Source organism: Passer montanus, unplaced genomic scaffold, assembly GCF_014805655.1.
Source record: "Passer montanus isolate IOZ18808 unplaced genomic scaffold, ASM1480565v1 scaffold25, whole genome shotgun sequence".
Lineage (NCBI taxonomy): Eukaryota > Metazoa > Chordata > Aves > Passeriformes > Passeridae > Passer > Passer montanus.
Window position 1 is genome coordinate 7,242,192 of NW_024367149.1, and position 12,057 is coordinate 7,254,248.

Genomic DNA, 12,057 nt, shown 5'->3' on the forward strand with positions numbered 1-12,057 from the left:
AGGCGTTTGCGGCAGCGGCCGCGCCGGGGCCGGGCAGAGCGCGGCGGCCGTGCAGCATGCTGGACCCGGAGGGCAGTGTGGAGCACCAGCCTGCCTCCTCCTTCCCCAAAGTGCTCCTCATCCCTCTAGCCATGCTCCTCGCAATTGCAGCGCTCCTGCTCTTAGCCTTTTCCGCCACGCGGCAGAAGGAGCCTGATTTTTACACTTTCAAAGTGGTAAACATCAGGGGCAAGCTTGTGTCTCTGGAGAAGTACAGGGGCTCGGTAAGTGCGGCGGGGAGGGGCTCGCTGCCGGGCAGCCCTTGCATGCCGGCGGGGCAGAGCGCTCGGAGCGCACACGCCGGTGCCTCGGGCCGCTCTCTCCGTGCCTCTGCCCTCCTGAGCTCGTCTGGCTAACCCCGGCTCCTCCTCAATAAAGCCTTCGCACTCTAACCCCCGTGTGTGTCCGCGTCTTTGCTGCGGCGGCCGCCTGTAGACGTGGCAGGCAGGGAACGCTGCCCTCCTGCCGACTGCTCTGGGTTCTGCCTGCTCCATTGGAAGCTCAGGAAGTTTGTGTCTTTGTGTAGCTTACTCTTGGAGTTTATTTCTGTCTTTTAACTGCATGACTCCTTGTGTGTTTTTCTTACTCAAATCCCGTTCCTTTTTAGTGATCCACATTAAAAAAGAAGGGATTTGGTCCGTGGCGGATGGAGTTAACAGATTTCCCCGTAGTTAGTAAAAGCATGAGACATTACAAAGTATCATCGTATATGAAAAATTGTAACAACATCATGCAAATTCTTCCCTCGCTTTTTACTGTGGCAATAGGTAAAAGGGCAAAAACGGCAGGTAGATAAAAGCACATATGCTTTTATGAATGTCTTCTAAATTGTATTTACATCTTACATTAAGTATTTTTAGGCAGACTTTTCTATACTATTTTAAAACAATGTCCCCGACTATAATCTGATTTTATTTCACTTTATTTTATTAGCGGTTTGATCATCTAGAAAAGATTGTCAGTACCTATGGAAAACGAAAAGAGAACTTAGCACATTTATTATACTTAATACTATAACCTCTTATAGCCCCTTTCACAAATCATAGAAGCTAAAATCAACATAAATCCCACAAGTGACACGTTGTGATACAGTCAGGCAGTCCAATATTTTCACTGCTGCCCAAAAAGGCAGCATCACTTCTCATTTTCACCCTTTTTCTCCAGCTTTGTATTTACACCTTCCTTTTTCCCCTCCTCAGATGTCTGAGCTCACTGGTCCAGAGCAGCAGGTCACTAAAACATTGGCAGGAAGACAGAGAAGCTGTATAGGGAGGTGCACATTTTCCTGAGCTCAGCAGAAATGGATACTGGTGGATTTGGACCGAATGAGAGGCCTAAATTCTATCTGGTCAAAGTCCTCATCCCCCTCCATTCACAACTGAGATACAGCAGAACTGGTCCTATGCCCACTCAAATATCTATGCTGGAGAAAATCATGGAAGCTGTTTAATATTAAGCAATATTTGTGCTTTTTAAATGAGCTCCTTCCAAAGGCTCTGTCAATATATCCTGTTAATAGGGCATGTTTTGTCTGCATGTCATCTGCTAATCTGAATAAGCAAATACCACCTGCAGCTTCTCTATCTCAGGGCCAGAATCAACATGGAAGGGAGTTAAGGGGGAACTTGGAAGAATTCCTTACAGCCACTCTGCAGAGAGCTGGGGGTGTTCATCCCCTCTGGAATCTCAGGAAAAGGCAGGTTCAGGGTGTGTGCTGTTTCCCAGGGCTGTGGTTCCAGGCCACCCTCGAGGCATGGTTGGTTTCATAAAGGGGAGCTCTAGAGCTGTATCTGGGAAAGATAATACCATTGATGAATGGTATTCTTTGATCTCTGCTAGGCCACATGGAATAGTTTATTCCAAAAAAAGACATTCAGCTTCTGTGTGGAATAAAAGATAGATTTGCATTCAGAGATCCTATTAATGTTCAGGCTACCTGCTCTTTGATAATGTATGTGGACAATTTTAAAGAAAATTACAGCAATAAAACACATCCCTTTCTGTCATTATGTTGCCAGAACTCAGTATCATGATAGAAAAAGGTTAATTAAAACTCCCATTTATTTCTTAAAATAACTTGCTTAAATCTGCAGTTAGATAAGTAATGTTAAGGCATAGGTTTATCATAATATTTTAAAACTATTAAAACAAAGAAAATATTATTAAAGTACTACGTGTGTGCTGGGGGTGTTTTAAGGAAAGTGAGTCACTAGTTAGCTCCTGGAACAATAGTCTGCTAATTGCTAAACCAGCTTTTACCAGCCTTAAGCTTTCTGGCAGATGTAGAGAAGACATTTTTTTAATTCAGTCACTCAGCTAATGTATTTAAATAACTACTTAATTGGTAGTCAAGAAACTTACCAGGAATTGAAAAAATCCAAGGGCTTCCAGACTCTAAAAAATTAATAAAGTCTGCAAATTCTAAAACCACAAGAGCCATGCTAATATAAACAATCAGTGCAATTCATGACTAACAGGATCATTCTTCAATAAATCATTATTAATATAAACTTGTGTCTCTTCAGATCATTGGAACCATTTTTTTCATAGTAAGAAAAAAAAAAGACTGATTGATATTAATTCTCTTTCTATTCGAGTGTATCTTGATACGAACCACAATTACCCTCTCTTATATAGTAAATAAAAGGAGGACTGTTACCACTGAGAAAAGAGTTCCACAACTGAAATAGATCAAAAAACTCTCTGGTTCACTGTGTTGTGGTGATCATCCTTCTGTGTTTTTTCCATGCTACCATAAAATGTTGACCCATCACTCATCTACATTAAAAACTATGGACAGTGGTTATGGTTGGACAAGAATCAAGAGGATCCAAACAAGATTAGTTTTCTATCTAATCTAATTCAATAATCTTATATTTCATTATGTGATCTGTAGCTGATATCCTGTAAGAGGTAGTATTCTTACCAAAAATAGCACCTATTTGGGAATCAGAGCTCCCAGACATCAGCTGTTCCCTGCTGTGTTTGTGCCCATCTTGATGTAGTGGTACCAATCTAGCACCCAGCTAAGTGCAGTGTGCTGGGGTGGAAAAAAGCAGGGTCAGTGCAGTGCCTTTGGAAATCTTGAACCTTAGGTACTATAATCATGGAAAAGCATTAGGCACTATAACAATTGAAGTATTATTTTAAAGTAAATATTATTATTGAAAGTACTGCTAGGCACTTTGGAGCTGGGCCCACTGCAATCCAAGACTGTGGTGTTCCTGGGTTAGGATAAATGCACATCCCCTGAATTACTACACAAATATTGCTGTGTGTTCCATGAAGGTGACAGCTCAGTGAGTTGGTGCCATCTGACACTTGTGGCTGGTTCTTCCATAGTCACATGGAGCCAATTAAGAATTTCTGGGTCTAAAAACCCAAGTACCTGTTGTCTCTGCTGACAGATCCATAAAGGGTTACTTGAAGCTGAGACATTTCCTAAATGTGTCCCAGCATTTTTCCCGAAAGGAGGCACTCTGGTGTAAACATTAAGAAGAGCAAGAAGAGTATTTGCAGTGTTAAATGAGTTCACTACTAGAATGCATAGGTTTTCTAAGCAAAGGGAATGATAGTTTTAAGAGGTGAGACAACAGCTGATAAAGAATTTAGCTGAAATGAAATAATTTTTGTGAGGTCCATTGAACTGTTTGCACTGCACACTAGGTGGTGTGCTTGACTTGTACTCTCAGAGCCCAAAGTCAGGCATATTGAACTTAATTTAAATCATTAATAGTTGTAAGAAGTCAAAGTACAGCCTCTACATGAGATCAAAAAGAGTGACTGTTATTTATTAAAAATAAAATGCACACCAAAAAAATAAATCACAGCATGAAATCACTTCTAATACCAGACATCTGTAAGATAACTTAGGAAAGATTTTTACAGAATCATTTTAAACATTCATTGAGAAATACTAATAGATCACAGAGGTTTTCATTATGTATGTTAGTTATACTTTTAAGAGGTTTGCACTATTAAATTATGGAGTTCAGTAATGGAGAATTCAGTTACAGCAAATGCATTTTTCTAAGGAAAAAAGAGAAGCATAATGTGTCTGCCATCCCAAGAAATGCTGAATGTAGTTTCCATTTGTTTGGGGGGAATATGTTTGGAAGTTTGAACTGTTGTCACTGTGAGCTCTCAAGCCTTTCCCCACCATGCCAAGAAACCACTGGTTTTAAACAGCTGTAAATTAAAATAGTTGTTTCTTTTTGAGTGAATCCTTTCAAGCCCTCTTTTTACTTAAAAGCAAGTAAAAGTTATAAAAGCTTAATTGTTTTCACTAGCAATTCATATTTCATATCTGTTTTAATGTGAACACAATGCCTACACAACTTTATTTCCCCCAAACCTTCAATGACAAATTTTTACATTACTCTTCTATTTGAGAGCAGGTACCAATAGAGGTGAATTCAGTAAGGTGTATGAATATTTCTGCATCATGAAAATTAAAAAAGCTTCTGAAATTTCATGTGAAATACATGTGACTTCAATTCTTAGTGATACAATTTATCTTTACTTCATACAAAACTACTGTTATCACTATGCTTGATAAACCAGATTAATTGAAAAAACCAGAACTGCCAATAGTTATTTTTTATGTCAGACATACAAATTCCGTTTCAAATGCTGAGAGTCTGCAACAGGAATGGTTCTGTAATAAAATTATTACCTCTTCTCTGAAAAAAAAATCTAATGATATGCCATAACTTCAGATGTTTTAGGAGACTGAATTTAAAATTTCAGACAGAGCTTATAAGTGTTGTGTGAATGAAAGTGATGATTTGGACGTGAGATGGCTGCAGGTCATAGTTCATATACAAGAGCACAGGGGTTGTTTAGATTGTATCCTCTTGACACACTCCACCACAAAGAAGATTACACCAACTTGTGCTTTGAAAGATTACCTGTCCTCCAGGGAAAACAGTGCCACTCCAAATCCACTTTAAATTCAGAGGTTGGACTTCAATGATCCTCGTGGGGCCTTCCAAGTCAGGATATTCTATGATTCTGTGATAGCCATACAGTTATACAAAGCAGAAAATACACAAAGTGTTAATGTTTAATGTAAGAAATTACAAATATCAACATCACCTTAGCTTTTTCTTCATTCATTCCTACCCCTTCTACACATCTCATCATAAGATCCCATATATTACCCAGATATGTACCTTTTTATGCCAGTTTGTTTTCTGGCTTTAAAAACACTATGCAAATATAGCCATTTATTTTTCACTAAATATAATTTATTTAAGACATCCTATTTTCCTTCTTTCATACTTTTGTATGAAAGTATTAAGATGGACTCAAATTGTGTAGAATGTGTGGCAGCTCACACAAAATTCGTGAGAATAACAAAACTCTAAGTCTAAAATTCTAAAAGTTACTTAAGCCTAAAATTATCTCAAAAACCAATGAAAAATTCTTCAAGGCTTAGAGAAACTATAATATGTGTTAGGCCACTCAATATCCCCAACAAATTCTGCTGTTTCTGTAGTGCTCACCTGTCTGTGGCAGCTCCCTCCCAGGTGGATCTGTGCTGGCAGACACGTGCCTGGTGCCCATATCTGACTGACACACACACGGAGCATTGAACATGGTCCACTGCAGGAATGATTTCAAAGGATGGTGGGCAGCCTTCACTTCTTGGAATCTCTAATTGAGGCAATAAACCTTTGTGCAAAAACTGTTGTCATTTTGTCACAACTGAGTAGATTTACTCTGGAGTGATGGGAAATTTTACAGCTCACACTACACAGACCAACCCCAAATCCTGTAATTGCTTTTATTAACTTCCAGGTCAAGACCTCTACACTGGCAGTGATAAATGGATCAGACATTTCTGCAAGGCCACTTAATTTTGAGCAAGAAAACATGCTGCAGAGCAGATGCTTCACAACAGATAAATAAACAACCAATATTACATTGATTTGCAAGTTTCTTTCATGCAACTTGCTGGATAGTCACTTCTTATTATGCTTAGAAACTGTCCAAAAAGCAGAATGGAAAAACACAGATTCTCAGTGAACTGAAGATTAAGATTGATTAGCAGTTGGCTGATTATCTTAATGCTTGCCAAAGAGGAATACATAAAAGAAATATTAAATCTTCCTTTTGTGAACAGAAGTCAATGTAGTCTCAAATATGTGTTCAGTCACAATTTCCTAGACATATTTTTTTTCTTTTCAAATAGTCTGCATTCCAGCCTACCTGTTAGAAAACTGACATGTGCAACACATTTTTAAATGTGCTCTCTTGTTCTTCAGGTGTCTCTAGTTGTCAATGTTGCAAGTGAGTGTGGGTACACAGACAGCCACTACAAGGCCTTACAGCAGCTGCAGAGAGACCTGGGCCCATACCATTTCAATGTGCTGGCATTCCCCTGCAACCAGTTTGGGCAGCAGGAACCAGACACCAACAAAGAAATTGAGAGCTTTGCACGAAAGACTTATGGTGCCTCCTTCCCCATGTTCAGCAAAATCACAGTCAGTGGAGCTGGTGCAATTCCTGCCTTCAAGTACTTAATTGGTGAGTAACCTGGAATGCTGGAAGGTTGTTTCTCTCCTGCAAAGAAGTTCTCTGGCACAAAATACCATCCAAAGAAACAAGAGGTGATTGTGCTCACAGAGCTGTCAGGCTCAAAGAGGTCAGAAGTCATGTAGTCCCTTCTGCACAAGGCAGGATTTCTTTCTGCCACTTTTGTCTTACCTTCTGAAAAGATCTCCAGAGATGAAGACACATCAATAGCAGATGTCCTGTAAAAGCTGCTCCAATAAACCTCTGCATGGAATACAGGCCTTGAAATGCTCTCCTCTAGGCATACAATACCCTGACCTTCCTTTTTCCACTTTGCAGCCTCCTAAGTGCTCCTCCTGTGACATGAGTGCTGCAGATTGAATTTATAAGATTCATCTCTAGGGCTGTAGGATAAGTGGAAGTGAAGCACCTCATAATTTACTTCAACAATCAAAAAGTGAAACCAAGCACTAGACAATGTCCTTGAATATTCCCTTCCTCATTCCTCCCCAAGCACTGGAACAGCCACACTGGGCAGTTCCTCCAGTTCCAATCTGCTTTAGAGCCAGCACTGACACCTGAAGAGGTTTTGCTGGTTCTTACCAGCCAGCAAGGCAGGATGTTCCCTATCAAGGCACCACTTTTCTTGCACTGAACAAATGCTCTAAATACCATTTAAATGCTATATTAAAATGTCAGTCTTAATCCAATGTGAAGGAAATGTCTTTCAGCAATGAAACACAGGAAAGCTCAGTGTGACACAATATCACTTGAGCTGCATTCTGAAAGGACCATACCCCTGCTGCCTCTCTCCAGCACCACAGTGTTCTCCCAAATCCCGCTGAATTTAAAGGAGTGTGGATATTATTTTTGACTATCCCAAGCTCACCTCCTTGCATGGATCACTCTGCTAGCCAAATTTCCCTATAATCCTTTTCACATTCTTCCATGCCTGTTTGCCAAGGAGAGTTGTTCCTGCAGACATGTCCCAGGAAACTTATGAAATTTGTGTTTCCCTGCTCGCCTGCCTGCAGGGAGAGGCTGCTGGAGGTTGAGTCTTTATTCAGCACAATGACAACACAGTTAAAAGTGTGGGTCTGGCTGGGTCTTGATGATACATTGAAATAACTTCTGATTCCTTAAGTAGTTTGCCCAGTGTATAATCAGTGGAAAAAATATGCTAATTTTCTGTAGCGTCTGTACTTGTGCTTTTAGGGGCATGAGGTTCCTGGTCTATTTGAAAGTCCTGGAAATGTTGTTAGTCACATAGCAGAAGAGCAAAGGGTAAGAGTGTGACTCATGTAAAAAGGTATGTGATCAGGAAGGGGAAAACTGTAGTAGATGAGAATTAGGTGGAAACCTGGAACAATTACTTTGTTATTTCTTCACATTGCATTTCTTGAAACAATCTTGTAAAGCACATGGTACTGGGTGCTTTTGGAAGGAAAATTCCGGATAAGCAAGTAATCAGTTCTGGTGCAGATATATTGTCTTGCCAAATTCCATTTTCCTATCCTGTTCAACTGTATCATGTATATCTCTATAGCACAGCCCCACACACACGCCCTCACACACTTCAACACTGATTATTGTGCTTTCTCCTGGCTCAAGCTTCCCTGTTTCCATTAGTCTCCAAGGGACTACTCTCTAGTTAAAGCTGTCTGTCAGAAAATTAATCTTATTCAGTCTGAACTTCCTCTTAATTTTACAGTCCTTCTTCCTCTGCGAGGTTAATCATCAAATTGACATGAAGAAATGTCAGGAATTGGCTAATGTGGTTTTCTAATATTTAAGGGTTTTTTTTTTTCTTTCGCATGTAGATTCTACAGGAGAAGAACCAACCTGGAACTTCTGGAAATACCTGGTGGGCCCCAATGGGAAAGTAGTAAAGGCCTGGGACTCTACTGTCTCTGTGGAAGAAATAAGGCCCCATGTTACAGAACTTGTAAGGAAAATCATCCTAAAGAAGAAAGATGAATTATGACTTTCAAAAATCCCAGCATGCCAATTGCATCTTAATTGAGAATTAGGGCTGGACTTTGTCTTTTCACATTCCAAAAGAGAGGATATAGGGAAAGGAAATTATGACCAGTTGAATCTGTATTCACCATCTAAGAATGTAGAAACCAGCAAGTTAACATGGTCAAAGTAATGTGATATTTTTCTCTGACCAAATTCAGTTTAAGTTTTCTAGGAAAGAAGAAACCTTCAGCAATTGTTTCTTCCCCAATTCAATTACTAGTTGTTGGTAATACTAAAGGAAATTAGTTCATATAGGAAGATCGGAATAATGAGAATGTCCTAGCTGGGATCTCCCTGATATCTGAAAATCTGTTGTCATATTTTGATTGTAAACTGAATAAAATAAACAGCAAAAAGTGCATGATTGACTTAAGGCATGTGCTAAGAAGAGGGCCAAAACAGATAACTGCAGACCAGGCAGAATTTGTATATTCCAATTACCACAGCCAAACATAGCTAATTTCACCTGTATAGAAAGTTTAGAAGGGCGTGGGAAAAACACATCTATAAAGCTTAAATGAAAGAAAGATGAAGACACAGGCCCTGTAAAAATTCTCCGGAATCCATGAGATGAATTTCTGCATTTTTTTTCACCTAGATTATCATATGATATTTAAATAGTCATTTGAACATCTGTAGGACCAGAGTCTACATGAAATGGTTATTTCTTTCTTTTACTAGCATTTTGCCTTACAATTACTCTCCCTTCATAAAAGTGATGTTAAATTTATTTTTCAATTTTAACACTATCCAATTTTGCTGCATGTACAGACAAACATCAGACAACCAAAATATTTTTCCATGAAAATAATTTTTCAAATATTTAATTTTTACATAATGTTATATAGTTTAATGCCACATTAGTGTTACAAATGCTTAATGGAGCCTTTTTCAACTGCAGCAGTCAGGCATCTGCTCAGACTTCAGAAGTCCCTAGCTCATGCCAAAATAATAACACTAACATTTGCAGCCTCATTGTTCCTTGACAGAAACCCTTTGAAAATCCTGTCAGGAAGAACTCTTTTTATCTCAACAGAAACCCAATGTTCCCATCCTGTTAACCTCAGGATGCCTTAAGAAGAATCTAGCCTTGTCCAACTGCAGTATTATTGAAAAGTGAAAGCCTGTTTTGTGCTTTCTGATGCTTTCAAGTAGCACAAACAATGTTTGTCCATACTGTTGTCAGGGCCCATGTGTACAAACAAGCCTTAAGTGACCTGACCGTGGTAAAAACTTTCCCAGCTCCTCAGTGCCATTAGAGCTCTTCAGTGTCCAAATAGGCTCTAGTTGAAATCAAAGGCAAATATTATGGCATGGCCTGGCTCATGGGACAAGAGGGAAAAGAAGAATACTGACTGGACTTGTTCTCCATGGAAGTAAGAGCTCCAGGGACTTCAGGATTTGCAGGGAGAGCACGAAAGGCAGAGATTGTACTGCATAAAACAATCTCAAATTGCCTGAAAGAAGCTGAGACCAAAGTTTTTAAGTTTCAGTGAAAAAAAAAGAGGCAGTGGAAGAGGGAATAAAAGGAAGACATAATAGAAGAACATAAGTAAAAGGAGAAATCAAGTAAAAAAGAAAGGAGAAGAAAGTGAAAAGACAGTTTGCAGCCAAATAATCTTTGGGACAAAAGGGGCATGAAAATGTTCAAGTCTGAACATTGATACTAATGAGTACGTCCCAAGCTCTATCAGCTACTTCTCACTTGAACTGCAACCTAAGAGTGCAGGAAATTGATGCTTGTGGCAGTGAATATCTGTATTTTCCTCCTCTGATGGTGAGACAAGTGAACCCTATGCCTGATTCAGTCATTTAGTCTATTCTTACATGGATCACTCTAAGACAATGGTTGCTAAGGATATCACAAAGGAAGGAAAATCAGGCCCATCTGATACTGTGCAGGGACAGGGAATCCAACTCCTAGAAAAGGAGGTCTTTTTTACTCCACAGACTGCTTCTCTTTTCTCTGTCCTTTGATGCTAAGGCAATGCCCAGCACGCTGTAAGCACGTGCTGCAGGGCTTAAAATTTTCTCCTTAGAAAGCTTGTTTCTATTTTATACCTAAAGCCTGGATGAGACCAAACCAGGCTATGAAAAATGATTTAAGCATTTCTATTTCCATTTTGTTTGTCCAACTTCAAACAGAACTCTGGATTTGCATAGAAACAATCTTCTATTTTCTATTAGACAAGTTCTACAAGCCCGAAGAGACATAAGGGCAAGGATGAGTTTGGAAGGTTTTATCCTGCATGGACAAATATTGTTTGTGCTGCCTTTAAAAGCATTACAAGGCACAAAAAAAGCTTTCACTTGTCAATAATACTGCAATTGGACAAGACTAGATTCTTTTTAAAGCATCCTGGAGTTAAGAGCAGGGGGACCTGAGCATTATGCTTTTGTTGAGATAAAAAGAGTTCTTCCTGACAAGATTTTCAAAGGGCTTCTGTCAAGGAACAATGAGGCTGCAATTGTTAGTGTTATTATTTTAGTGTGAGTGAAGAATTTCTGCAGTCTGAAGTCTGAGCCTGAGTGCTAAGAATAACTCCAGACTGGTGCTGTCAGAATTGGTGTTCTTACAAGTTTGGCCATTTAAAGAGAACTAAGGTAAGTATTACATATGCAAGACTTGAAAAACAACATATTTGAGCAGCTACATGATTTTAAGCACATAACTACTTTCTCTGAACTTAACAGATACATTTTCATTATTAAATCAGGCATGGCATAGATTCCATACTTTGTTGCACTGAATCAGTTTGTAGAACAAATGCTTTGGTCTTGTAATCAAAGTTCTGGAGTAAAACGAAATATTCTTGGTTGTAGATTAATACATACCTGGTCACACTGTAAGTACTTCATGACTCCCTTGTCAGAAAAAATGCAAATCAAATTGCACTGAGTTGAATTTGGCTGTTGAGACTATAGAGAAAGCATGCAGAGATCAGAAATTACTTTTTTGCCTTGTGAATTCTAGCACTGTTTTAATCTGACAGAGATCTTCCCTACAGCAAGTTCCGAAAACTGTAAACCAGCTCTGAATTTATAGCATGAGACTATTTTTCCTTGCCACTTCTCTGCTTTGCAGAGAAAATAGTAGTGTGTATTAACAGATGAGCACATTGATGCATAGAGAACAATTGCCTTGATCATCTAAGACTTGATCTCCTACAGTTTGCACATTTAAAGGTGTGAACTCTTGGCCTGTTGATTTAAACTTAAACTAAGCACCTGAACACGAATGTGTGCAGCCATGTGCACCCTCTGACATGCCACAGGGAAAAGAAATCATTTTAAAGCCTAAATGTAAGTTTAAAATTAGGCAGGCTTTTGATCTTTTGAAACTTTCTCTCATAAAGAATGTAATAATCAGACCTACATGAAACCAAAGTTCTGTTTTGAAATGGGATATGATACATTGGAATAGAGCAATTGAGTGAAGCAATAGACAGGGCCTTTTTTGTCATTATAAGGAGAACA

The 12,057-nt window shown here is 39.1% G+C and overlaps 1 protein-coding gene across 1 annotated transcript; it reads left to right on the forward strand.

The window, feature by feature from the left end:
- Nucleotides 1–8,941, forward strand: GPX7 (glutathione peroxidase 7). The gene is made up of 3 exons (XM_039711307.1): nucleotides 1–263; nucleotides 6,309–6,570; nucleotides 8,379–8,941. The coding sequence occupies exons 1-3, from the start codon at nucleotides 57–59 to the stop codon at nucleotides 8,540–8,542; spliced, it is 633 nt and encodes a 210-aa protein (XP_039567241.1). The 5' UTR covers nucleotides 1–56; the 3' UTR covers nucleotides 8,543–8,941.
- The last annotated feature ends 3,116 nt before the right edge of the window (nucleotides 8,942–12,057 follow it).